At 47.8% G+C, this 26,297-nt stretch overlaps 1 protein-coding gene across 3 annotated transcripts; it reads left to right on the top strand.

Moving 5' to 3' along the window:
• The first annotated feature begins 1,087 nt into the window (after positions 1-1,087).
• Positions 1,088-23,879, top strand: LOC118896884 (histone PARylation factor 1). Of its 3 annotated transcripts, XM_036855495.1 has the most exons (9): positions 1,091-1,202; positions 1,642-1,776; positions 4,211-4,370; positions 6,398-6,587; positions 7,713-7,811; positions 13,918-14,068; positions 18,720-18,807; positions 21,828-22,000; positions 23,633-23,879. In XM_036855495.1, the coding sequence occupies exons 1-9, from the start codon at positions 1,155-1,157 to the stop codon at positions 23,762-23,764; spliced, it is 1,176 nt and encodes a 391-aa protein (XP_036711390.1). In that variant the 5' UTR covers positions 1,091-1,154; the 3' UTR covers positions 23,765-23,879. The 3 variants fall into 3 exon arrangements, with proteins under 3 accessions (XP_036711392.1, XP_036711390.1, XP_036711391.1); XM_036855497.1 differs by lacking the exon at positions 1,642-1,776 and having other exon boundaries at positions 1,088-1,202; XM_036855496.1 differs by lacking the exons at positions 1,091-1,202; positions 1,642-1,776 and adding an exon at positions 1,817-2,186.
• Positions 23,880-26,297: the final 2,418 nt, after the last annotated feature.

Raw genomic sequence — 26,297 nt, 5'->3', positions numbered from 1 at the left:
ACAAATGCAGAAAGAGGTGTTTATTCCAGAGGCCAGATGTGACGTCTATTGTCTTGAAAGCATGAAAAAGATTGGAAATAAATATTCCTTTTAAAATCTTATCTTGGATCAGGAGCTTAAAGTTAGCTGAATCCTAGAATCAATCACTCTTGAGGAATTCTGATTCCATTTTCATTGTCTTTTATTAATCCATGTTTACTAACAGTCTAACCCTAAATAGTAATCCCAGTGACTTTTAGCTCTAAAAAAGATATTCGTTTGGTAGCTACTATTTTTGCAGTGTGTGTTTTCTCAGTCTGTACTGTGATTAGCATCCTTTTCTATTTTAGCGTTTTATTGAGTCTGAGAGCCTTCAACTATGCGATCTTAAACATTTCACTGATTTTACTTGTCAATTCCCCTGTTTTCATATAGAGAATTTTCCTTCAGAAGTCCACCAGCACCATCACCAACAAAAATATCTATTTTAAAGTATGGTGGTGATAATTGTACTACCCCAAATTTGGCAAAAAAAAAAAAAATAATCCAAAGAAATATTATCTTTTCCCCTAGCAAGGTCAACAATTTTATACAAATCTACGGACACACTGTAGCTTAATTCTAGGCAGACTTTAGTTTGTCTTACTGACAAACTTTTATTAACAAAAAAGAATACCTTTCAAAGATACAAATCTCAAGAGGATCTTATTTAAGACCGACTCAGTGAAGTAAAACAAAAGCTTGGGTGGACAGAAATTGTGTGATTCCAAACCATTGAAGATGAATCAGTGCTGGGCAAGAAAAACGCGGTAGCGGCGGGACAGAAAGAGGAATCTTTTAAACAAATATAGACGAAGGAGCACCGGCCTTGACCCAGTGAAGGCCTGGGGAGGAAGCAGACCTCCGCCGTGTCCGAGTCTGGGCCGGGGTCCATGTGCCCCCGGAGAAGCTCAGGCGGATCACCCCGCGGGATGCGCACGCGCGGACGGAGGGCACACCTGCCCGGCGAGCCGGGTGGGCGGGGCCTCGGCCGCGCGCTCTGTTCTGGGGGCGGGGCCTTCCCTATATTTGTGTGCGCCGCGGCGCGGAGAGGCGATTGGTCGCCCTTGAACCGGAAGCAGTCGGCGGCGCTCGGGCTCTCGGCGGGACGGGATTCTTCCAGCAGCGGCTACAGGATGGTGGGCGGCGGCGGGAAGCGCAGGCCCGGCGGGGATGGGCCGCAGGTACCGCGGGGAGGGCCGAGGACGGCCGCGGGTCCGAGGGCGGCGCGGCGCGTTTGCCCCCAGGCGGAGCGGAGAGCGGCGCCTCGCGTCCTTGGGTCCCCCCGGGGCGGACCCGGGGTGGGTTACAGCCCGGGGTTCCCCCGGGGTCGGGTTGGCGCAGTCAGGGGCCCTCACCCGGGGGGCGGGTTGACTCAGCCCGGTCCCCCCACACCACGCTCCCCCAGCCCTCTGGTCCGGCCGGCCCCGCCGAGCGTAGAAAGAGTCGCGGACGGCCCGGAAGGAGGGCGTCCCCGAAGGCGGGAGACGCGGCGGAGGGGTGGCCGGGGGCAGCGCCGAGCTCGGCCGCGGGGAGGCCGGGGTGGGGACGGAGGGGCGCTGACCACGGAGGGGCGTCGGCTCAGGCTTTCTTGCGACCTCACACGTCCTGTCACCACTGCAAGAGCAGCAGGGAGTCAGGCAGGAAAGAAGTAAAGGTTTCCAAAACTCCTTCTGGCTGCGCTGTCAGCTGGGTGGGGTGAGACGGTGCAGGACGGCCGCGTTCTCTACCCCGGTCCCGCTCTCCAGGAACAGAAGGGTAAAGGATAAGGGCAGCCCCTGAAGGGCACAGCCGTCCTAAACTCTAGTTATTAGGGATTTGGGGATGCAGCTAGCGTGTGAGCTCAGGCAGGGGCAATGAACTACTTTGACAGAGTGTTAGTCTTAGAGATAAAGCATCAAAAATTACTATGCGTCTACAGAGACTATGGCCAACAGTAATAGCCAGCATTTATGTATTCTGTGCTAGCACTGTTCTGTGTATTTTTACAAATAATTTATTCTTTGTAACAACCCTATGATAGAGGTACTACATGGGCCTTTTTTTGTAGTTGAGAGAACGGCACAGAGAGGTTAGGTAACTTGCCCAAGGTGACAGAGCTGGAAATGGGAAGAGTCAAGAATCAACCAGGGCAGCCTAACCATTATGCATCACTGCCTTTCAGCAGGGTAGATTTAAGGCTGTTCTTTCTGACATCTTAAGTTTGAGCCAGTCTTTGGAAGTCTCACCAAAGGCGGGCATACACACAGAGAGGAGGCTGGGTCAGGACGTGACATGCTCCTGCTGTTGTGTGTTTGCAGTTGGAGAGACAGCATGAAGTGGTTGGATCTGCTGGGGGGCCAGCCCACCTGGGGTTAAATGCCTCTTCTCCCACTTTCTAGTTAGGGACCCAGGGGAAGTCACCTAACCTCAGTTTCCTTGTCTGTAGAATGTGGATAATAGAATCTAGCTCATAAGGAACTTCTGAGGACTAAATGAGTTAATCCATAGAAGGAGTTTAGCACAGTGGCTTGGCACCGTAGTAAGTGCATAACAAGTAGTTATTACTTATTGTTTTTACTGTTATGTTTATTACTGTTTGCTATTATCACCATCAATTTTTGGATCCATATTTGAACAGCCTTTTTGTTCAATTTAATTTTTTATGACCTCAGATAGACATGTTATAATCCTTGGCGTGATACACTGTTATTCTTGGTCATGGTCCTGTTTTACCTTATTTGTTTAATAACAGAACAAACACCTGTGAGGCCATTGCCCAGGCCAAGCACTGAAAGGCTGACCGTGGCTCTCCATCTTCACGTTGCTCACCTGTCCTTTCTGCCTGACTCCTTCCTGTCGACTCCATTCGGTGTAGCTACGATCCTGAACTGTTTGTTTTCCTCTGTCTTCTTTTTATGGCTTTATCACCCATGAGTTTATGCCTGAACAGTATTTTTTGAACTTCATAAAAAGGCTGTCATGCTGCATATAATCTTCAGGGACTTTTTTCTTCATGCAGCATTATATTATTAAGATTGATCCGTACTGTGTGTGGCTCTATTTCCTTTTCACTAAGCGTAATATTCCATTGTTTGAAAGTCCTGTAACCATTCTCCTGGCAATAGGCATTTTCATTTGTCCTGTTTTCCACTCGTAAAACAATGCCATCAAGAACATTCTTGTATATGTCATCTGGTTCATAAATACACTTTGCAGACTTTGAACAATACCCAAAATAACATCAACAAACTCGAGCCTGCTGGAAGAATGTAAATATGAGAAACATCAGGTTAGAATTTCTCAGTCGTGACCCCTGTGGACATCGGGGCCAGATAGGTGTTTGTTAAGGGGCCTCTCCTGTGCACTGTAGGACGTTAGCAGCAGCCCTGGCCTCTGCCCACTGAACGCCAGCAGCACACACACGCACACCCAAGTTTGTACAACCGACAAGGTCTCCAGATACTGCTCAACGTGTCCCCTTGGGGGCAGAATACCTCCGGGTTGGGCAGCACTGATGTACTGGTAGATGGGAAGAAAAGACAGGAAGGAAAGGATCCAGGTTCCCAGAAAGAACAACACGCACGGCCGCTCCCAAGACTGAAGATGCGTGCCCTCCAGCCAAGCGTTTTGTCTTTGTGGGAACAGGTCACAGATGTCATAAGCATCCTAAAGCCTAGCATACGTACAGAATGAACCTGTACTGCAGAGCTGCTGGAGCTGAGTTTTACAACCTGGTCTGGCCTTAAACGACCTTTTCTGAAAGCATTGTTTTAACCGGTAAATCCCCTTGCATCCAGTTATTTCTGTCAATTTGCTTCTGGTGTGGTCACTGAGTCTATTTAAAGGAAAGGCATGATGACATCCTGTTTACCAAAACAGGGCAAAACCTGCCATTTTCTTATTCCTCTTTTCCTGCTGTTTACCTTTTCTTTTATACTTTTTGGTTTTTTGTTTTCTGCATTTCCATTTTCTTAGGGAAATATGTTTAAAGAGTTGCTGTGTGTGTCCCTCTTGACACCTATGTATTATAAACTGTTCTTTCCTTTTTTTCCTCACCCAAAAGAATCCCCAGATTTTACTCAAATACCATTTATAGAGTTTTAAAGGAAACACATAGAGTTGGGGAGAACAAAAATGAGCAATATAATTAAGCAGTCCAAGTTGCTGAAATTACTTTGGGAGAAACAAAGTTTTGTGTGCGGATTTTCAGTGTGAAAAAGCAGTCGCCGTGAAGAAGGGTAAATGCTGTGAAGCTGACGTGCCCAGTGACCTTCGAAAAGAAGTAGAAAGTCATTACAGGCTTTCTCTGCCTGAAGATTTCTATCACTTCTGGACGTTCTGTGAAGGACTTGCTCCTGAACAGCCAGCTGGTGAGTTGCTCCAGAATCTTTCTCTGGCTTCTGCCAGTGGAAAAGACAGTAGGAAACTGGACCCAGGAGCTAAACAGTTCATGGAAAAGGAACTTTTCCAAAGGTGTTTCAAATGAGAGAAATAAAATGCTATACTAGCAAAGGTACATCATTCCACAACATGCTTTGATGAGAGTTTGAAAGAAAACAAGCATATACTTCTGTGTGTTCCAGGACTTTTAGTGTGACTTAGCAGTGCAGCTCCTAGGAACTTGTCGTAAGGGTTAGGTGAACCCAAACTATGTTAAATGATACTGAAACAGAAAGCAGAAAATGGCTTAAATGCTCATCAGTTACACATCTTTCAGTGGACATATATAGTTTTAAAAGAATCAGGCAGAGTTTTTCTTCCTTTTTTTTTAAATTAATTAATTTATTTATTTATTTTTGGCTGTGTTGGGTCTTCGTTTCTGTGCGAGGGCTTTCTCTAGTTGCGGCGAGTGGGGGCCACTCTTCATCGCGGTGCGCGGGCCTCTCACTATCGCGGCCTCTCTTGTTGCGGAGCACAGGCTCCAGACGCGCAGGCTCAGTAGTTGTGGCTCACGGGCCCAGCTGCTCGGCAGCATGTGGGATCTTCCCGGACCAGGGCTCAAACCCGTGTCCCCTGCATTGGCAGGAGGATTCTCAACCACTGCGCCACCAGGGAAGCCCTCAGGCAGAGTTTTAAGCGATGACAAAGTATCATGCCTGGAATATTTCAAACGAAAAAAGGAGAGTGTGTAGCATATGCTACCGTTAGTATTTTTAGGTCAAGAATACACACACACACACACACACACAGATCCCTACATACTTCCTATGTGCGTATACTATCTCTGAAAAGGTACACTAAAAACTGATAATGTTGTAACAGTTACTTTTCATTGTTACCCCTTTGTACTGTTTATAAATGTCTTCACATGAGGTGGGGGGAAGCAGTCCCAGAGACTGCTGACGAAAATGTGTACTGGGAGATAACTGAATTTTGGCAGTATATCAGAACACTGCAACCATGCAGCAACTTCTCTAAAAGTACTCATGGATGTGTACAAACATGTGTTAGCAAAGATCTTCACTGAAGCATTGTTTAGAATAAAAAAGAAACAGTAAATGCCTGGCAATGGTAGAGTAGACATATTAAAGAAGCATTTAGTAGCACGGGAAACTATTCAGAAGATTTAAATGAGGACAGGATGAAGAACAAAAAAACACCAAAACAGCATGACCTCCCTTTAAAACATCTATATATTTATATCTGTTTGTAGAGGGGGGAAATTAAACTGTCCCCATGCTTTTTTTTCACATTGTTACCTCTTCCAAGAATTTTCTTCCTCTCTCCATCCTCACCTCCTTGCATATCCAGGTCCTGCCTGAAGTGCTTGCCTCCCTCTTAGAGAAGCACGAAGGCCCATCTGATGCCGTAAACGTGTACATTTGAACAGACTTGATGACTGATCTGTGGATGGAAAAAGAAGCTGGGCTCATCCAAGATTAGGGTGAGCCAGATGGGTGGTCAAGGAGGCAACGAGTCGAGAGTGATAATTAGCTGAGGTGGAGGGAAGGGGAAGGAAATACTTTCATTAAACACATTTTTAGTTAAATTATTCGTCCTCATGTGCTGTCTGTTGCCTCTCCCTTGGTCTGGATGTGCTACAAATATTTGAGGCCGACAGCAACATAGTAATGAGACAAGGTAAAGGTTTGCAGCACATAGGAACACAAAACAGTCTTGTTTTGGCCAAAATAAGAAACAGCAGGAATGTTTGAAATGTCATCAGTGGTAAAGTTAAGAGGAAATCCTAAATGTAAGTGCCACATCTTCATTGCTCTGATTTCTTTTCCATTGAGTATTTACAACTAACATCTTCACATGTAACTAAAGACTTCTTTCTTTTCCTTTAGAAGCTCTTTTTTAAGACAACTGCCTAGAAATATTTTCTGAATGAAAGGCAGTATTTCCTATCTGCCTCCAGAAAGGCACTGTCTAAATAAACATATTTAATTTATAGATTCACTTTCTGCAAGCCTTGGACTTCGATTAGTGGGTCCTTATGATATCCTTGCCGGAAAACATAAAATGAAGAAAAAGTCAGCAAGCCTGAATTTTAACCTTCACTGGAGATTTTACTATGATCCTCCTGAGTTCCAGACCATTATTATTGGAGATTGTAAAACTGAGTTCCACATGGGGTATTTCAGGTAAAGGGTCTTTTCTTCTCCTAAAATACAGTTACTGTCCCTGTAACGAGTGTAAGCAGATGTTCACTGGCTTCACCCAAGGTGAAGGATGTGTACCCTCTCCTGGTGGGTACACAGGCTGTCTGCCGTTCTAACCTACTAACCTAACCTGGGATGGGTGAACTCGTTAGGCTGAACCTCTCCAGCTTTTCCTCTGTAGTTACAAACTTTTTTTTTCCTTTTGAGTTCAGAAAAGCTCTTTTAGCCTAGGAAAGGTAATTTAGAGCAGCTGCTGTGACTTAACTTGGCCCTGTGCTTCCAGGGGCCATAGAATTAAGAACGCGCTTTGGAGGCAGGCTGGTCCTCCTACTTATTGCCTGGCTGACCCTGTGCCCGCCTTTTAGTGCCTGTGACTTTCTGCGACTCAGTTTCCTGTCCTGTGATCACGAGACACGCCTAACGGGAACGTTCGGAGGGTGAAATGATACATGCAGGAAGCTTAGGCTGTTGGAAGTGGAGCTGGGGGTGGGGGGTGGCTCCTCCACTGGGAGCGGCGCTGTCGCTGACGGCCGGGCGAGGAGGAGAGGACGTGGAGGAGGTGTGCGGGGGGCCGGGGAGCCGTGGGCGCGCGGGGCTGGGAGCGGGGGCGCCTGGGTCTGCTGGTTTCCTGCCGCCCCCCCGGGGCCGCGGCCGAGTCGCTTCGTCTCTCTGTCGGTTTCCGCAGTCGTAGAGTGAGGGGGTTTGGTTGTGGATGTGAACCCGCTCCTTTCACTGCCAATGCTTTGTGATCCTTTCTGCCCTGTTTCTTTTGGTTTCTCCACCTTTCTTTTTTTCACAGACTATTAAACTGGGGTAGAGATGATTGTGTATAATTTCGCCTTCTTTTGACAAGCTTTATTACCTCTTTCTTTGTATTCAGGTATAAAAATAACTAGGTCCTAAGAATCTTAATTTTATGTTCTGTTATTTATATAAATAAGATTTGTCATAGATATTCCTAAGAAACCTAGAGCTTAAACCTGGCAAATTCATTGGCAATTTTTTAAAACATGCAGATATAATTTGTTGTTTATAGACCTAAAATTCTACTTTTCTGATAATACGAATTATGGGCAGCTAAATTTTTAATATCTTTTGCTTAAACAGGGATTCGCCTGATGAACTTCCTGTATTTGTCGGTACAAATGAAGCAAAGAAAAATTGTATAATTGTTCAAAATGGAGATAATGTGTTTGCTGCAGTCAAGTAAGAAAATGTTTTATTTCAGTATGTCTCCTATTTATATTGGTTTACAGTTTTTGTACTGTATCAGTCCGTCTTTGAGGGCAAATGAGGTAACCAAAAATTTCTAGATACCTGGAGATCATTTACATGACTTTTGCAGGCATCTTATCCACACTTCAACTTTTCGCCAAACAGACCTCTTTTATAACTAATTATTTAATGAAAATACTACTTAATCTTGACCTTGTTTGTCCCATGGCAAACTCAAAAGATTTTTTAGGCATCTTAGGTCAAACACAGTCTTGAAGAGTTCGTTCTGAGAACCCGTGGTATGTGGTTGAGACGGAAGGTTGAGTGCGGTGAAGCCACGGTGGGCACATCGCAGGGGGCTCCCCGCCAGAGCGCCAGCTGCGGCCGCACGAGTGCTCCGGGACCGCGTTGTCTGGCAGGACCTGCGCCGGTGAGAGGGCGCCCTGCCCGCCGCCCCTCCCGCCGGGAGGCTGAGACCTCTGCGTGCGCGGGTGGGGCCAGAGCTGGACCTCCACACCCGCCCCCACGGGGTCAGGGCCCCGCGTCTGCAGCCGGGTGGGGCATCGGCCCCGCCCGCAGCGCGAGCTGAAGCGCAGGGCGGGCGGTGCGGCAGCGCCGGGGCGGCTCAGAGCCCAGCCAGGGAGCCGCCCGCGGTGCGCGGACACAGACACCATCCGAGCCGCCGCGGCAGCTGGGCCGTGGGCACGCTAATAAAATGAAGATAGCACCTTCATCACCTTGGGCAAAATAAGTAGACCATGTTTTGCGTGACCTCTTTACCCTTTTTTTTTTTTAATTACTTGATTGATTGATTTGTTTTTGGCTGCGTTGGGTCTTCCTTGCTGCACGCAGGCTTTCTCCAGTTGTGTCAAGCGGGGGCTACTCTTCACTGCGGTGGCTTCTCTTGTTGCGGAGCATGGGCTCTAGGTGTGCAGGCTTCAGTAGTTGTGGCTCACGGGCTCTAGAGCGCAGGCTCAGTAGTTGTGGCGTGCGGGCTTAAGTAGTTGTGGCGTGTGGGCTTAAGTAGTTGTGGCGTGCAGGCTCATTAGTTGTGGAGTGTGGGCTTCAGTAGTTGTGGCACACAGGCTTAAGTAGTTGTGGCTCGCGGGCTGTAGAGCGCAGGCTCAGTAGTTGTGGCATGCAGGCTTCAGTAGTTGTGGCTCATGGGCTCTAGAGCGCAGGCTCAGTAGTTGTGGCGCATGGGCTTAGTTGCTTCGCGGCATGTGGAATCTTCCCGGACCAGGGCTTGAACCCGTGTCCCCTGCACTGGCAGGCGGATTCTTAACCACTGTGCCACTTAGGGAAGTCGCTACCCTACTTTTTAAGAAGACTTTCATTCCCTGTGATTTAATAGCACAAATTTGCAGTAAACAGAACTGAAACTAAGTAGATCAGTGCACCTGCTGGGCTGCTGTGTGCATACTGGTGTATCTAAAGGGCGTGGGAGATGTCCCAGAAAGGCTCTTTTTTCTCTTCTGATAACTGAAATTTATAGAAAACGTTGCTTGCTGTCTATAATTTATAGTTCTTTACACCCTTCAGATTTATTGTTGAATTTAAATTGGTGCTGTCTTTATTGGAAACAACTATAGTTATTTCCTTATTGTCTGTCTCTTGCACTAATGTGTAAGTTCATGAGGGCAGAGGCTTTTTCTTGTGCACAGCACCTGCCTTGTAGATGCTTGGTGAATCATTCCACAAACACTCTGACAGCAAAAACAACTAAGTTTTCATTAGTCCTAGTGGTCTTACAAAAAAAAAAAAAGAAAGATACAGTTGTTATCAAAAATAATGCAAGATCGTTCTGGTATTTTTTTAGCTTATTGGAGAATACAGAAAAGGAAATAGAAAACAAAAATACATTGGTGATTTATAACTTAGGTGAAGACCAGCAAGTGAGTATATTTGAGTACCTAATGCTATTTCACACAAAAAATGTTTTGCACCTCCAATAATTTATCTCAAACATAAAGGTAAAAAGGTTATAATACTTTCAAGTGTTACAGTATATATAGTATACTTTTTTGAGACTTTACTTAAATCAGCTAATCAAAACAATTTCTATATCAGCCTCAGTAATGTCTTTTAAGGCAGACCGTTTGTTATACACAAATTATTTTTATGCCCAGGGAAACTAGTTCTCTTTGTGTAAGATTTAATAGTAGCCAAAGAAATGCAAATTCAGCTAGCAGAGATGAGTAAAGATTAAAGAATGGTAATACCCAAGGATGGTTAGGGTAGAAGAAACCTTTCTGACGTGTTAATTGGTAAGACGTTTGTGGAAAGCAGTTGGAATAAGGTTGTTTAAATATTTTTTCAAAGATTTCTTAACAGATAATGAACATTGCCAGCTAATATGCTATACCTTAAATCAGTGATTCCATTTCTAGCTATTTATCTGAAGAAATTTTGGATGGGTACACATAAATATCTGTGTATATTTCAGATTATTTATAAAAAGGAAAAATTAGAAAAAACATACATATCCAGCAGTTAGAGAAAATTAGGTAACTAAATAGAAAATGTCCATAAAGTGTAACACCAGGATATTGATCTGTTGTTTTGGGAAGGAGTTGATGCATTATGTGAAGAGGTCAAATAACAGAACAGTGTGGAACGGTTCCCTTTTCACATCCTCTAATGCACATGGAGAGAAATCTAGATAGATTGAAAGTTTTAAAATACTTACCTTTGGACAACAAAATTAGGAATGATTTTCTTTTTATTCTGTTCTTTTCCCTAAAATAATTGTAGCAATAGTTTGGACCTCACATACCTCCTAAAAGGTCTCAGGGGTCCCTGGGGTCCACAGACCACTATTTGACCACTGCTGTTTAGTTAATGGTTTCAAACCTGACTACACATGGAAGGCTCCCTGGCCTGTGGTTAAGAGCTTCACCTCAGCTCCACTTCTGCATGTCTAGAGCAGGACTCGGGAACGTTCTTTAAAAATACATGTTCCAGGCGTATTTAAGTGTGGATATACTTAGAAATCTCAAACCTGTACATCTATAATTTTAATTCTTAAGTTTAAAAAATTCATTTCAAATGAACGTTGTAAGTGAATGAACATTCATTTTAACTAACATTTAATGAACGCTTCCTTTGTACGGGCCCAAAGACCATTTAAAACACTTGGTGCGTAGTACAAGAGTACGTGTAGGCAGGATATCAGCGCTTGGGTCGAGACGCGCTGCTAAATAGTCTCTTTTCCTCTTGTCTGCACCCCCCAGTATTCTCTGCCACCCTGCGTTGCTGTCCTGGGCACTTTCAACCAGGAACCCAGGAGGTTCTGACGTGTAGTCTCGTTTAAAACCATTAACAGCAGCTATCAAACAGTGGGGTGTGGCCCCCCAGGGGTGCCTGCCCACTTCCCAGGAGGCCTGTGAGCTGCAAACTCTGGGTGATGACAGTCGTTCTCACACCAACAGCACAAAGGTGGAGGCGGGAAGCCCTGCTGGCGCCGCGACGGGCTCGGGGCAGTGGGCCTGGTGGGTTATCACAGCTGGGGCGGGACGCGGGTGTCACTGCGGAGGTCCGTGATGACACAGTAAAGGCGGATCGGATCCCTGCCGCTGGGCACGTGTCTTCTTAACGTCCTGTGTGACGGGAGGGGGGGTACGGAAAAGGCACTTCCGCACACTTAGGTGTTAGGGTTTGTCTCGAGGAAAAAGGTCTTGTGAGGCCGAGTTGTGAGCCCAGCTTTCTTCCACTTTGCTGAAGAGAGGCTGGCAGACACTGGCTACTCTGACATGTGTTTGGCCGGCGTTGTCTCAAACGAACCGGTGAAAACAGCTGACTGTGTTTGTTGCCAGTGTTAAAATTTAAGATTTCAAAAGCAAACGTTAGAATTGGGGTCAGTTGTGACCACCCTTGTGAGCTTGACAGCTTCTCACCTTCTGAAGACTTCGCTAACGAGGTTGGTGGTACTATTAACAAATGTGGTTTTTTCATATTGTGATAGAATGGAGTAAATCAGATACAGTGAAAGGGGTCAGTCTTTGGGAGATGTGCATAACTTAGTGAGCCAGTGTTTTCTGCATGACCCAGACTGCAGGACTCACTCAAGGCTCACAGTCTCCCATTAGGTTTAATGGGACAGCACAGAACGTTCTGGCTGTTTCCGTGTGCACACTGCAGCAGAGTATTGGAGAGCAGGTTTGAACCTGAGAGACAAAAGCTTAATAAACTGGAAAGGAAGTGGTCCTATAATGTAGTAAGGAAGAGAAGACCAGTACCGAGGGCCGTCAGGAGAGGTGGACGTCTTCTGAGCGGGTGTTTCCCGTGGGCCTGATGAAGGCGAGAGCCTCCCGGGAGGAAGGGTGCTATGGACAGAGAACAGCACAGTGAGGACAGCAGCCCCGGGGCCTTGGCGTCGCCGGTGTGCTTCATATGGTTGTCGTAGACAGAGCCTCTTGATACGCGGCTGGTGAGGTTGAAGGTGAGGTTTACTGTGATGCTGTGCTGTAATCATGAGACCGTGATTTTGGTGGTCTTAGCTTCTGTGGCACTTTAATCCACGCGCACTAATTCTGTCAGCTTGGGTAAGTTGATTATCCTCTGTGCCTCAGTTTCCTGACCTGTAAAACGGGGATCAGAATAGCACCCACAGCGCCCAGCCCATAGCAAACTGCTGAACGTTAGTGGTGGGCAGGAGCGGGTTTCCTCCTGGGCGCCTGGTAGTGCCTGCAGGAGGGGGACCAGCTGTGTCCAGCTGGGCACTGTGTCCAGCTCTTCCTTTCACTCTTGCTCTGATGGCAAAAGTCGTTTTTTTTTTTTTTTAATTTTTATTGGAGTATAGTTGATTTACAACGTTGTGTTAGTTTCAGGTGTACAGCAAAGTGAATCAGTTACACATATACATATATCCGCTCCTTTGTAGATTCTTCTCCCATATAGGCCATTACAGAGTACTGAGTAGAGTTCCCTGTGCTCTACAGTAGGGCCTTATTAGTTATCTATTTTGTATATAGTAGTGTGTATATGTCAGTCCCAATGTCCCAATTTATCCCTCCCCCTTAACCCCCTGGTAACCATAAGTTTGTTTTCTACATCTAACTCTGTTCCTGTTTTGTAGATAGGTTCATTTGTACCTTTTTAGATTCCACATATAAGTGATATATGATATTTGTCTTTCTCTATCTGACTTAGTTCACTCAGTATGACAATCTCTAGGTCCATCCATGTGCTGCAAATGGCATTATTTTGTTCTTTTATAGCTGAGTAATATTCTTTAGCCATTCCTGTGTCAGTGGACTTTTAGGTTGCTTCCACGTCCTGGCTATTGTAAATAGTGCTGCAGTGAACATAAGGGTGCAAGTATCTTTTCGAATTAGGGTTTTCTCCAGACATATGCCCAGGAGTGGGATTGCTGGATCATCTTGTGACCCTAATTTTAGTTTTTAAAGGAACCTCCATGCTGTTTTCCATAGTGGCTGTACCAGTTTGCATTCCCACCAACAGTGTAAGAGGGTTCCCTTTTTTCCACACCCTCTGCAGCATTCTTAACATAAAATTATTTCCGTAACTGGCAATAATATGTTGTACTATTCACATACCTTTAAAAAATATTTTGAATTGTGCTTTTGTATCAGCTTATAAAATAGTTTTGCTTTCCTTTTATATTTTTTAAATTTATCTTAATGCACATTTGAAGGTAACATTGAAAAGAATCTGCTGATGCTTAAGTATTCTAAACGTCCTCTGGCTCTTTAAAAGTAGAAAATCCTTTTTGGTGTCTCCACACTCTTTTCTTCTGTTACGTCAGACTTCTCCAAGGCGGTTTGCCGGATCTTAGCATCAAGCAATGGACAGGAACTTAGCTTAACCTCATTTTGTTAATACTGTATGTCTTTGTTGTAGACATTCCAGAGATAATACAGACAAATCTTGTTTGCTGTTTCTGTGACTGGCAGCTGTTTATTAATAGTGCTTTTCTCTTGCTTGAAGAACCTGTTCGGGATTTTGGGGGGCTCTGGTGGTGGTTCTGCAGTCTTTCCCTTGCATGGAGTTTGATGTCTGTCCCCGTAACTTCCCAAGGTCTGTGTGCTTAGTACAGTGGCCTGCATACTAATGAGGGCTTTTACTTCTTTTTCAGATTATTTTTGATGAAAAAACTTAAAGAAGTAACAGATAAAAAGAAAACTAGTCTCTTGAAAACCATAGATGAGAAACTCACAGAAGCAGCCAGAGAACTGGGGTTCTCACTGGAGCAGAGAACCGTGAAGATGAAACAGAGGGACAAGAAAGTATGATTTACGTCTGTTAGTCTCTGACTCTTTTGCTGTTTTAATAGGGGTTTTCCTCTTGGTTCCGTCCCACCTGCACCTTCTCCCCATCTCTTGCTGCCCTGTCCTGGGGAGAGCTGGACGCTGCCCTCGCGGGGCTCCCTCGGAGGCGGCCCAGGACCTGGCCTGGGAGGTCCTGCAGGCTGTCGGCCAGGCTGGGTCACGTGACGCAGTGCCCTTGCCGCGGGTGCAGAACTCAGCCAGGCCTTCTCGCTCGTTCATCTTGATTTACCAGTTTCTCCTGTAGAAGAAGAGTGAAAGTGGCTTTGTACATAATATTTGCTTAAATTTCTTTTTTAAAAAAAAATTTTATTTATTTATTTATGACTGACTGACTGACTGACTGACTGACTGTGTTGGGTCTTTGTTTCTGTGCGAGGGCTTTCTCTAGTTGCGGCGAGCGGGGGCCACTCTTCATCGCGGTGCGCGGGCCTCTCACTATCGTGGCCTCTCTTGTTGCGGAGCACAGGCTCCAGACGCGCAGGCTCAGTAGTTGTGGCTCACGGGCCTAGTTGCTCCGCGGCATGTGGGATCTTCCCAGACCAGGGCTCAAACCCGTGTCCCCTGCATTGGCAGGCAGACTCTCAAGCACTGCGCCACCAGGGAAGCCCCGTTGAATTTCTTTTTTAATGGCTAAGGTCTGTTGACTTCGTGCCAGGTGTTTTGGGGGTAGATGTGCAAAGGTCTGCCTTACGGTGCCTTACAGTTACAGCCCCTCAGGCAGCTGGCGTTTGAGAGCCGTGTGCACTGAGGTGTGTGAACTTCTCCAGGAAATGGTGCGTGAGGAGGCCCCTCTCCTTGCCTTACGGAGCCCAGCGCCCAGTGCTTCCCTTGGTGCCTGCAGTGTGAGTGGTTTTGTAAACAGCAAATAGTTCTGGGTTTTGGATCCTTTGGGTTTTTCACTTGTAAGTAAATAGAGGAGCTAGAAGAATTCTGCCCCGGGGTGAATGAGAATTGTAGGAGTCTGTCCTCATCACCCTGGGGAAGGAGGGCATCCATCGCCAGAGTCAGGGCAGCCGGCCTCTCGGCAGTGTCTCCTGTGTGTGGCTGCTTCGTCTGCACGTTCTAGGCCAAGTAAAGTGCTAGCTAACCCGGAGTAAACGAGTGCTGGCAGCTAAGTACATCAGCTTACTTAGGTATTGAAAATCCTACTTCAGCACTTTTTCTGATCTCGACTCAGCTGCAGGGGTGATGTTCTGATAAGCTGTAGTCATGGAATCGCAGTCTGATCAACTCTTTCCTTAGTCCTTGAGATCAGAAGCAGTTTCTAAAAATGTTCATTTGAATGAAACTCCTTGCAATGGGGCATTTTTCAGTTGCTCCAAGATTTCATATTGCCATTTCACCTTTCTAGTTTTCACAGGGAGCCTCTCCCACCTTATAGGGTAGGAAGGGGAGCATTTCTCACCCCGTTGTGATGTATCCTAACTTGTCTTGACTAAAGACGAAGCTTCTCTGAGCAGAACAGCTGCCAGCAGCACATTCTGTCATCAACAGTAATTTCGGATGAGATTTCATTAATCCTTCCCCATAACTACAAATTAGATAGGAGTCTAATCTAATCTGAGTCTTAATCTAAATTTATTAGATTAAGTTTCATAGGAATGTTTGTCCTGGCCCCCTCCCCCCATGAGGTTTCTTTTTAGTATTTGTTCTTCTTATAAAAATAGCTGGTAAACACAAATTCAAAGAAAAAAAGAACTTCTAAGACAACCATGATTTTATCTTCCCAAAGACAACATGTGGTGATAATGCTTCCAGATCCTTTTCTATTATAAGTTTATTGTTATTGTGAGATCTTCATGGAATAGATATTTTTCTAGTCCTGAAAAAAACTCAGCCCCACTAGTATATGTGAGTTAGTGACTTGGTCCTTACGTGTGAAAGTAGCACGTGCATTCTAGGATAGTGGAGCTCTCCACAGCACACTGGGAATGTGTGTGTTTATACCAGCCGTGCCTTATAGTGCTTTGGCCCCAAGTCCTCGTGAGCTGCTCATTCCACCCCTGCGACAGGCAGGCAAGCACAGTAGGTTTGCAGAGGCTTTGCTCCTCGTGCAGAATTTTACATGACAGATCTGAGACCTAAGCTCACATCTTTCATAGCTAGCATTCCTTTCACCCGATCTGACTCACTGGCTATGTGCCACTTTACCTTTTCTAATACCTAGATGGCACTTTTTAAATCGACATTGAGTTAATGTTGCTGTAAAATGAGGGTCCATCATTCTATCCACCTCTGGTTCTGATGCCTCACAACATCACCCACCCTTGTGCAGGGTTTTCCTAAACTGGTAATCTGATTCTTCGTAATAAAATTAGGGTTCTGATGCTTTACTAATAACTGATAGCTCTTTATGGACAATTAGTACAGTTTCTCATCAGTGAAAATGCGTACACGGCATGGTTTTGTCGGGTGTCGGCCTGAGTCGGGCAGAAGACAGTCGCGCCGTCACTCTGCCCTTTTGCGTTCATCGTCAGCACTGCTTTGTGAACACACTGTGGTCATCGCTCCACGTGCTGCATGGCAGCTCTGCCTCATAAGGGCGCTGTGCTTATGTTCAGGGCTTAGGCTGCTGAAAACTCCACACATGCAGACAGCCTGCCATAAGTAACCGTTCATACCTTTCCTTGCACACTTACCTGATTATTTCCTTAGAAGAAATTCCTAGATGTAGTATTGCCAGGTCCAAAGTGGTTTTTAAAAGAAATCTATACAGGTATAAAAAAAAAGAAAAGTGTGTGTGTGTGTGTGTGTGTTTTCTCTGTTTGCAGAACCCCCCCAGGAGTTAGACTCCTTCGCACCCCACCTGCAGGGCTGTGCGCCCCCTTCCCTGGGCCCTCGCCGGTGCTGGTCTTAACAGTCCCTTTGGTCTTTCCATCCTGAAAAGTATAAAATGATCGACCATTGTTTTCATCAGCATTTCTCTGATTGTAAAGGACATTAAATCGTTTTCATTTCTCCCCTGGCCATTTATATTTCTCCTGTGAACTGCTTGAACTTTGCCCCTTTTCCTGTCAGGTTAGAATTACTTGTGTTTTCATTTGGGTGTTAAGTCTTTTCCATTATTTTTAAGACATGCTTTATAGTTTAAAGACATTCATCTTTATTAACTTTGTTGTTATACGTATATATTGCAGATGTTTTTCATCATTTAATTTGTGTTAATTTTGTTCTTGGTTTTTACTTGATTTAAAAAAAATTTTTTTATCTTTGGCTGCATTGGGTCTTTGTTGCTGTGCACGGGCTTTCTCTAGTTGCGGCGAGCGGGGGCTACTCTTCATTGTGGTGCGTGGGCTTCTCATTGTGGTGGCTTCTCTTGTTGCGGAGCACAGGCTCTAGGCCTGCGGGCTTCAGTAGTTGCAGCAAGCGGGCTCAGTAGTTGTGGCTCACGGGCTCTAGAGTGCAGGCTCAGTAGTTGTGGCGCACGGGCTTAGTTGCTCTGCGGCATGTGGGATCTTCCCAGACCAGGGCTCGAACCCTTGTCTCCCGCATTGTGAGGCGGATTCTTAACCACTGCGCCACCAGGGAAGTCTGATTTTTTTTTTTTTTTAATGTAGTCAAGTCTGTAAGTCTTTTCCTTCTCCAACCCAAAATCATATAAAATATTTGCCTTTTCTTCTAGTAGTTTTATGGTTTTATTTTTACATTTAATCCTGAAATCCAACTGCAAGTTATTTTGGTATCAGGAGTAAGATACAACATAACTGTGACTTCATTTGTTTTTTCCCAAGGGGTGAGCAGTTGTCTTGGGACTTGTTTGGAATAACCTGTCCCCTGTGTTGCTTAATGAAAGACAGTGAAAGCAGCGAGAGGGTGGAGAGCTGGTACAGAGATTTGGGGGCGAGGACCTTAAAACTGAGAGCGTCCTTCCCTCGGGAATGTCACTGGACTGCACAGAGAGATACTGGAAGCAGATGTTTTGTTCAGGAAAGACCTAAGAAAGAATGCCACTAGTGTAAGAGGAAAACGCAGACTGGAAGGGTTATGATGGGGGTTGTGTTTGGACCTCTGTTTGTCTTTGAAAATGAACACTTGAGAAAAGCTCACCGGTTTATGCTGTTTGCCTCCGTGAAGGGCACCACAAAACTAGAAACTGCCCTACTTTGGGGAAGTTTGCTGACGAGCCTGAATTTTCCAGGTAGAAATGGGGGACCTGAATTTCACAAGATGGAAAGGAGTTCTGCCCTCCATGTCTTCCTGCTGACAAAAACCATTCCTTCTCCTGCAGGGCCCAGTCCCTCAGGCTCTCTGCCTAGAAGATCCCGTGGCCGTGGATGGAACTGACACCGCGCCCTGCTTCCTGTAGTGGGACGCACGGCACGGACTTCCAGACAGCTGACACAGTTAATAAAAGCCGGCTGTTCCGCTGTTGTAGTTACTTCAAGTGCTTGACTTCTGGCTAATTTTAAAGGAAAGAAATAATATTAAACTTGTGCCCTGGGGTCCAAATTTACTGAAATAAAAGGGCATTGAATGTTGCGTTTTGGCAGAAGTCTTGAGGGTTTGTGTGTGTGCTTTGTTTTGGGGGTTTCTTTCCCCCTGTTGTTGTTTTTGTCTATTTACGGTGACTAAATTTGGTTTTTTTGTTTTGTTTTTTCCTTTTATTTAGGTCGTGACAAAGACCTTTCACGGGGCAGGCTTGGTTGTCCCAGTAGACAAAAATGATGTGGGATACAGAGAGCTCCCTGAAACGGATGGTAACGTATTTCTCACATGAACATGTGCATGTGCGTTAATGTATGCGGAGAAAGGTTTCCTTACGTTGAGAAGTAGGTGAGGACATGTGCCTTTTGGGGGACAGTCACCTCCCCTTAGTGAAGAAGGGCTCAGGCTCTACGGTCAGTGAAGCCTGAACTGAAGCCGGGTTTGCTGCTGTGTTGCCTTAGCAAGTTATTGAACTACCCTGAACCGTGGTCTTCTTCATCCGCCACAGGGTTAGTAATGGTGAATACCCTCCATAGGGGTGTTTGGGGTGTAACCGAGCACGTAAGGGCTTAGCACACCGCTTGCCTGATAGCGCTCAAAACAGAGTATTTTTACAAGTTTAAAGAATGTGAACCTCTGGTCTAGGTGACTTTTTCTGAACTATTTCAGAACCTTTGACATTGTAGCGAACAACGTACAGTATAGTGAGACAGCACACGTTTGTGTAGTGCTTTGTGAGCAGTCTTTCATCTGTATGTAAGTCTGTTTAGCTTTTAGAAGCCAGTGCTGAGTTACTTCATCTGTTAAGTATAAAAACTACACAAAATCTAATTAATTGCCACGTTGAAAAAAGAGGATGAAATCGCTTCTCAGCTCCCCCTGCCCACCCCCCTTTACTTGAGCACCCCCGAGGGCACCACCTTCTCGTCACCCTGCTCGCTTGGGGGCAGCGGGGTGAGGGGCACTCAGCGAGAGGGAATTGGAGGCGCCCCTGCGCAGCACGTAAAATGCAGGCCCTCCCTTGTTCAGAACAGAGCTGTGGCCCCGGCTGCCCTCCGCCTGGAGGACTCCCAGGGAAAAGCACTGCACGTGGGCCCCGCGGTGGAGGAGCTGAACTTGTAGTCTGGCTTGGTTTTAACTCACTTCGATGTAAAAACTGCAGCAGCGTTAAGTTTTTCCTACATTGACCATATGTAGAAATGATACTGTTTCGGATATGTTGGGTTAGACAGCTTAAAACTACTTTCACATTTCTGTTTTGGTACGATGCCGAGGTGGGTGACACACGCAGCCTGCTGCACACGCGCTGCACACGCGCTGCACACGCTGGACCTTCCTGGACCTCCTCCCTGAGGCTGGAGGGGAGAGGGGCTCTGTCCTGGGGGCGGGGGCAAACCCTGGTCTTCGCCGCCTCCCTGTGAGCCAGTCCACCCCGCGCTTTAGCAGCAGCTTTACTATCCTGTTGGGGAGATGGAGGACATCTGTTATAGCGATCGCGGTGGGTGTTAAATTGCAGTGCCCTGGGTTTTATGTCCAGGGTCACTTTTATCTACTTGTACTTTTTTCTAACATTCTAGCATTAGATCCTTACGTGGTTTAATTATTTTTGAATGAGAAGTGGTAGCAGACATAGTTAAGGATCTAGTGTCTCACTGTTTTGTTTGCCAGGAGGTGTAAGTGGCTGGCGGTCTGTGGACGGGTGACAGCGCTCAGCGGGTCACAGTGAATTCTGCTCCTGACCAGTTTCCCCCGAGGCTCTCTGCACATAACACTGTAACGGGGCCCGGGGGGTACCATTTATTGAGCACTGGATCGTGTCGTGGTTGACGCTGTCGGGGGATGTGTACACAGTGTTAACTTAATCCGCACCCAGGCCTTCACAGCGGGTCTTATTCTCACATCTGGGAGGTGGGGACCTGAGATGTGGCTCTGACTGTCGCGTGATCGCCGAGCTGGCGGCCTGACTTCCCTGTGCTGCAGCCTGTGGCTCCGTGTCGGTGTGCCGGGGGTGGTAGCAGCGGGAGCAGAGCAGCAGCAGGTACTGAAGCGTAGTGATGGTGAAGGCTGCTTATACAGTCTCGCAGGTTGGGTTCTGTGAGGTGACGCGCTGCAGAATGTTGCCGGGGGAAGAACATGTCTGTCCTCCAGTAAACGTCACTGCTGTCTGCCCAGTGCAGTACTGCCTGCCACGGGGCAGGGGCCAGAGCACAGCCCGTGACCTCACGCGCAGGGTGTGTGCCGGGAGCTCGCGTTCCGAGGTCAAGCCCTGGCAGCCGCTCACCGCTGTCGCCAGCCTGTGTTTGAGGTTAGTGTCAGTAGGTGTGTAACATCAGTCCCTCGTGCACGAGACTCGGCACCGCGAGTTCCAGGCGTGACCGTTCATGTCGTAACCGAACCTCGTCCCCGCCGGCAGGGCAGCCCCGTGTCCAGGAACGTGTCTTGTTGCTCCGAGTGAGTGACAGCCCGTCTGCGTTGTCGGATTTTCCCAGTTTGTCAGAAAGGAAGTCTAATGAGGCATCGTTCGGTGCCTTCCCTCTCACGGGCCTCGTGGGAGCTGACGCACCCTGGCATTCGAAAGCAGGGAGAAAAACGTTGAAAGTCCAGATAGAAATGTTAAACCACTCGCTTTTTTTTATTTAGATAAATGTTTGTTAGCAATTTTCTCTGTTCTCACCTCAGATTACACCTTGGCCGTAGCTGCACTTCCCCCACTTTGGTAAAAGTACTGGTAAAGGTTTAATTCTACAATGATTTCTTGTCTCTTGTATGTCTCTTTCTGGGTTTTGTTTTGTTTTGTTAAGTAAGGTAGGAGGGGGCAGAACGAGCAAACTTTACTCTGTCTGGATTTGTTTTAATCCCACTCCTAGTGTGGATGAGCCCAGGGGTGGGCTGCACGTGTCCTCCGTCTCCATATTGTTTTTGTTTTTTCCAGCCATTTAAAAATGGAAAAACACTCTTAGCTTGAGGGCAGTTAAAAACAGGTGGGTCAGGTTTGGCCGTAGTCTCTGGACCCTGGACTAGCCCAGGAGAACCTCTGGAAGCTGCTGTGATTGCTGATTGCAGCTAGCGTCATCAGGAAACGGTCCCACTGTGCTAATACAGGAAGTCTGTTTTGTTAAGTAAGCCATTTTCATGCTTGAATCTTAAGTAGAAAACCCATAGAACGGCCGTTGTAAATTATAGTGCCAACCAAGGAGGCATCCGGTGCACTAGGACAGAGTCATGAGGAAGCGGCCAGGTCACCATCTGCGCCACCGTGGTTACAGGTAACCTTGTGTCCTTGGTCTTTCAGCCAGTCTCAGGAGAATCTGCAGGACGATCGTGGAGGCCCCCAGTGATGCTGAGAGACTCAAAGCTTTTGCTCCTGTTCAGGAAATGATGACTTACGTGCAGTTTGCTAATGACGAGTGCGATTACGGGATGGGGCTGGAGCTGGGGATGGACCTCTTCTGCCACGGTTCCCATGTGAGTGAGCACACCCTGCCCCCTCCTCCCTCCCCTCCGCCCCTCCCCACACACGCACTCCTGCTCGTTGCCGTCCCCACGTCCAGCACGCGCAGGGTACGGATTCAGCTTGAATTTCAAAATGAACATTTTGAAATGATTTTTAAGCAGATGTTGTGAGCATATTATTTTTTATTTGAAGTTCATCTTGTACTCTGGCTGAGGTGAATGACCCGGATGTTTTGCCCAAGTGACTTATTAGCTGCGTATACGGCTGTGCCCTTCACTGGGTGTGGACACGCCTTCCTGGCTCCGCCTCTCTTTCCGTGGGGGGTTGGTTCTTGTGCGTGAATTCCTGGATGACGAGGAAATGCTGGCTGTAAATATGCTTGAAATTCTTTACGATAGAGGAGAGGCCGTTTCACCGTGACCTCCCTGCTCATCACGTAGGAGGAACGTACGAGGCAGTTGCGGGAGGCCGCTGAGCCGCGGCTGGCTGGGGGTCCGGCAGGCGGGAGGAGTGGTGGCTCCGGCCTGAGTCCCGTCTCCCCGGGAGTGGCCGTGTGAGCGTGGGCCGTGCTCCCCGCACCTCCGCGCCACCCGGGGCCCTCCCAGGCCGTCTGCCCGCTGTGGAGACCACCTAATTCTCCCTTCACCGACCGTGTCACCTGCGGCACAGAAAGAGCCTCGGGTGCTCAGGGCCACACGGGCAGGCGGCTCCTGCGTCAGCCTCTACCCCAGAAGCTGACTGTGCAGGGTCACCTGGAGACGCCGCGGGGCTGGAGCAGTGCCCCGCCAGCGTCAGGGTGCCCCGGGCGCCCCCGACCCCCCAGCCCCCCGGGCCTCACCGAGTTCCCTTCCCACTGGGGCCTGAGCATTTGCGTGTCTGATCGACAGTTACTGGGTCAGGCTGACGCCGCTGTCGGGGGAGTCTTCTTTGGGGACTCTGTCTTCCTCGTGTAGGGCTGGTTGGTTGTTTGTTAGCAGTAAAAATAATCAGAATGGTTAACAGCCAGAGTCAGTCAGTGACCGGTCAGAATAGTGCTTGACCAGCTTCACAGAAACTCGGTTGTCTTGAGAATCCAGCAGCACCTGAGAAGACAAGGGACGGTGAGGCAGGCAGCAGGCGCCAACGGCGGCTGCCCTCCTTTGTCCTCGAAGCGCGTCTGGGCCCTTGACAGACGGAGGCAGCGACCTCAGGGGCGGAGGCTGACATGGGGCCCACGTGGGGAGAGAAGGAACCGAAGACACGGAGTCCTCAGTGCGATGTGAGAACTCACATTCAGCTCCTTACTCTGACAGCGTCAGCTGACGGCAGTGATGATTGAAGTCTCAACTGGTGGGGACGCGCCGCCGAGAAGGAAAAGGCATCGGAGCGTACCGGGGGCGAAAGGGGGTGAATAAATCGTATCTGAGGGAATAAGGACGCCTACAGTTTTTACCTGCTTTTCTTCTGAGTTTCCTTCAGGAAGTGCCCTTCGTCCTGAAGAGCTGCACGACTGCCCCAGGGACGGTGCCAGGCGCTGTCTCAGAACTCACTGTTCTCACGCAGACGAAACCCAGCATGTGGGGAGTGGGCTTTGTCAACAACTGCTTTTTCTATTTATTACCTGCTGCGTCCGCTGGTTAATGTCATCTTCTTTTGTTTTTCAGTATTTTCATAAAGTTGCTGGCCAGCTTTTACCTCTTGCATATAATCTGTTGAAGAGGAATCTCTTTGCAGAAATTATTGAAGCTCACCTGGCGGACAGAAGCAGAGAGGACGTGGACCAGCTTGCAGCATGAGTGGGAGGTGCCTTTCTTTCGCATACAGTATTTCAGAGCTTCAGTATGAAACGTGATGTTTTGTTTTTAAGCAGTACAGAAAATAAATGGACAGAAGCATTTGCTAAAAACTTTTCTGAAGCTCTCGTGGCTGGTTTTCTTTCTTTCACGTGCACTCAGATCATCTGCATGGTGATGCCCTCCTCACGTGTGAAGGGGGGATGCAGCCACTGTGGTCCTCCCCGACGTCATCATAGGATGTCACGCCTGACACCTGTGGACGAGCACGCGGTCCTCTCCTCCCAGGAGCGAGTCCTGCCTCAGCGTGTAACACGTGCGCAGCGAGCAGCGTGTCTCTGGGACTTGAGTTGACAGGCGCTGCAGCTGTAAGCACTGGGCTTGTGGGCAGCAGGGGGGCACAGGGCAGCAGACTCAGGACCCGCCCCAGAGCCTCCACAGCTGCACCTGAACAGCACCTGCAGGCACTCCGGGCCTCGCCCCGCGAGCGTCCACTCACTCTGCTAGGTCCATTCCTTCCAGCAGCGCTCCCCGGGCTCAGTCTGTACCTCCCAGTCGATACAGCATTAGGACGTCGACACAGTATGTAGTCAGTATACCATTCAAGTTTTCCATTGGGTTTCCAGTACAGTGTGTGGGCAGCTGTGTTTGACCAGCTTCAGATCCTTCTTCAACCTGACAAGACGTCCTTCACCTTAAAACCTCAGCGCTCACAGTGAGACACAAAATAGCAAACTGGATTGGGCCAAAGGGCCCCTTAGTGAGGTTTCCCTCGTGAGGTTCAAGGTGGAAAAGCCCACAGGTCACCTGGCTCACCCCCATCGTGCAGGACTGACTGGACCTGCCCACAGACCTCCCCAGAGTTAACTGTGCCAGCCGCCCCCTTAGAGCCCACCTGAGACCCGGACGCTTCGTGGCAGGAGGGCGAGGGGACGGGCAGGCGTTTGACGGGGGCAGGACTCACTCCCTGGTGAGGCTGTGGGCTTTAAGGTCCCTCAGTGGCACAAACCCGTGAACACACACGTTATCTGTTAACCACAGTGGCCCGCACTCAGCACCAGGGGAACGGTCGGGGGAACTGCTTGGTGAGACGCCCAGAAGCCGGGGAGCCCCGACCTCGGGGGTCACTAGCCCCCGCTGCTGCAGCCCACATGTGGCAGCCGTCCTCCTCCCCGCGGCCGTGCTGCCGCTGTGGGCAGTTAGGACTCAGCTGACGGCACCTCCCCCTCCCTTTCACTCCCGTCCAGGAACGTCCACATCCCGACAGCAGGGCTCCCGTTCTAAGAACAGACACAGTTCCGTTACGTGAGGCCCTGCCTGCAGCTACCTGGGCCCATCTGAACACTGAGCTGCTTTATGTTAAAACGTGACAGTGACAATTAGCTCACACGTGCTTTGATTCGGGAAAAACCAGATCACGTTTGGTCTTAACATAACCTTTTAAGAAGCTCTTGAGCTTTTTCCCACAGATCTCTTTACTTTCTAGGGTGCTTGTCAGTACTGTGGCAGTATTCAGAAATAGTTAACACATTTATCTAAAATACTGATTACGAAACTCAAGTGTCTTCCATTAAAACGGTCTGCTCAGCTAGAAATCCTAGGTTCCTTTAACTTTGCTATTTGTTGATCCAACAACCTCAAATGTAAGTTTTTAAAATCTGCCTTCTTGTGATCAGTAATGCAGATTTCAACAGGATTTCCTACCAAGGAATAAATGAAAGGGGACAAAAAAATTCAGCTTTTCATCCATACCTTACACAAAGCTGAGTGCAAATCTTCAGAAAGCTGGGTATACTGGAGCCAAGACAGGATTTGGGCAGGAGTGCCAAGAACGTGGCAGTTACAATTTGGATGCTATACAGCTGTGAGCAGAGCTTCCTGAGGACGACAGTCTTGTGAAGTAGACACATTTCCAGTCTCAAAGCCCAGCAGTTGTGTCCGAGGGCTGGTAGCACGCTTCAGGAGGGACTGGCCTTCCAAGGACCGAGCCTCAGTCATTCAAGAACAAGCTCCTGCCAGCCCGACACCAAGCATTCCTTTCTTACCTTTTTCCTGCACTGAAGGCACAGTCCTTTGAAACCTCGTTTACTACATATTTTTATCTACTCTTCAATGGCTATTGCGGCCTCCAAATGCCACCTGCCTTCCTGTTCATTTTAAGTACCTGGGCTCTTTCATGAATAAAGCACCTTGACCCAATCAGAATTTAACAAAATCATTACCTAGCTCAAATTTAGCTAAGCTCACACCTGGAGCTTGAAAAGTTTTTTCTGTGTGACCTCTAACACATGTAGAATGATTCACCCAAGAAAAGAAGCGGAAGCAATAAACCTCACCCGAGACCGTGATCTCAACTGTCTCCACAAGGACACACCCCTCGCACCGGCTCAGAGCTCCCGCTCAAGGCCGCCTGTCCAACCTGCTCCCCGCCCCCTGGAGTCCCTCCTGCTACTCAAGGCCCCCCCTCCCCCTCTCAGAGCAGAGAGTCTCCCTCAAACATCCCCACTGCTTAAAAGAAGCAAAATCCAACTGAGTA

This window comes from Balaenoptera musculus, chromosome 6 (genome assembly GCF_009873245.2).
Source record: "Balaenoptera musculus isolate JJ_BM4_2016_0621 chromosome 6, mBalMus1.pri.v3, whole genome shotgun sequence".
Lineage (NCBI taxonomy): Eukaryota > Metazoa > Chordata > Mammalia > Artiodactyla > Balaenopteridae > Balaenoptera > Balaenoptera musculus.
This window is presented reverse-complemented; position numbering and strand designations above follow the sequence as displayed.

Excerpts from the sequence above, each read along its gene's own strand:
- LOC118896884 (XM_036855495.1), top strand. The coding sequence starts at position 1,155 with ATGGTGGGCGGCGGCGGGAAGCGCAGGCCCGGCGGGGATGGGCCGCAG. Across the intron at positions 1,777-4,210 it reads CGCTCTCCAGGAACAGAAGG|TGTGAAAAAGCAGTCGCCGT; the intron begins GTAAAGGATAAG and ends GCGGATTTTCAG. Across the intron at positions 7,812-13,917 it reads AATGTGTTTGCTGCAGTCAA|ATTATTTTTGATGAAAAAAC; the intron begins GTAAGAAAATGT and ends CTTCTTTTTCAG.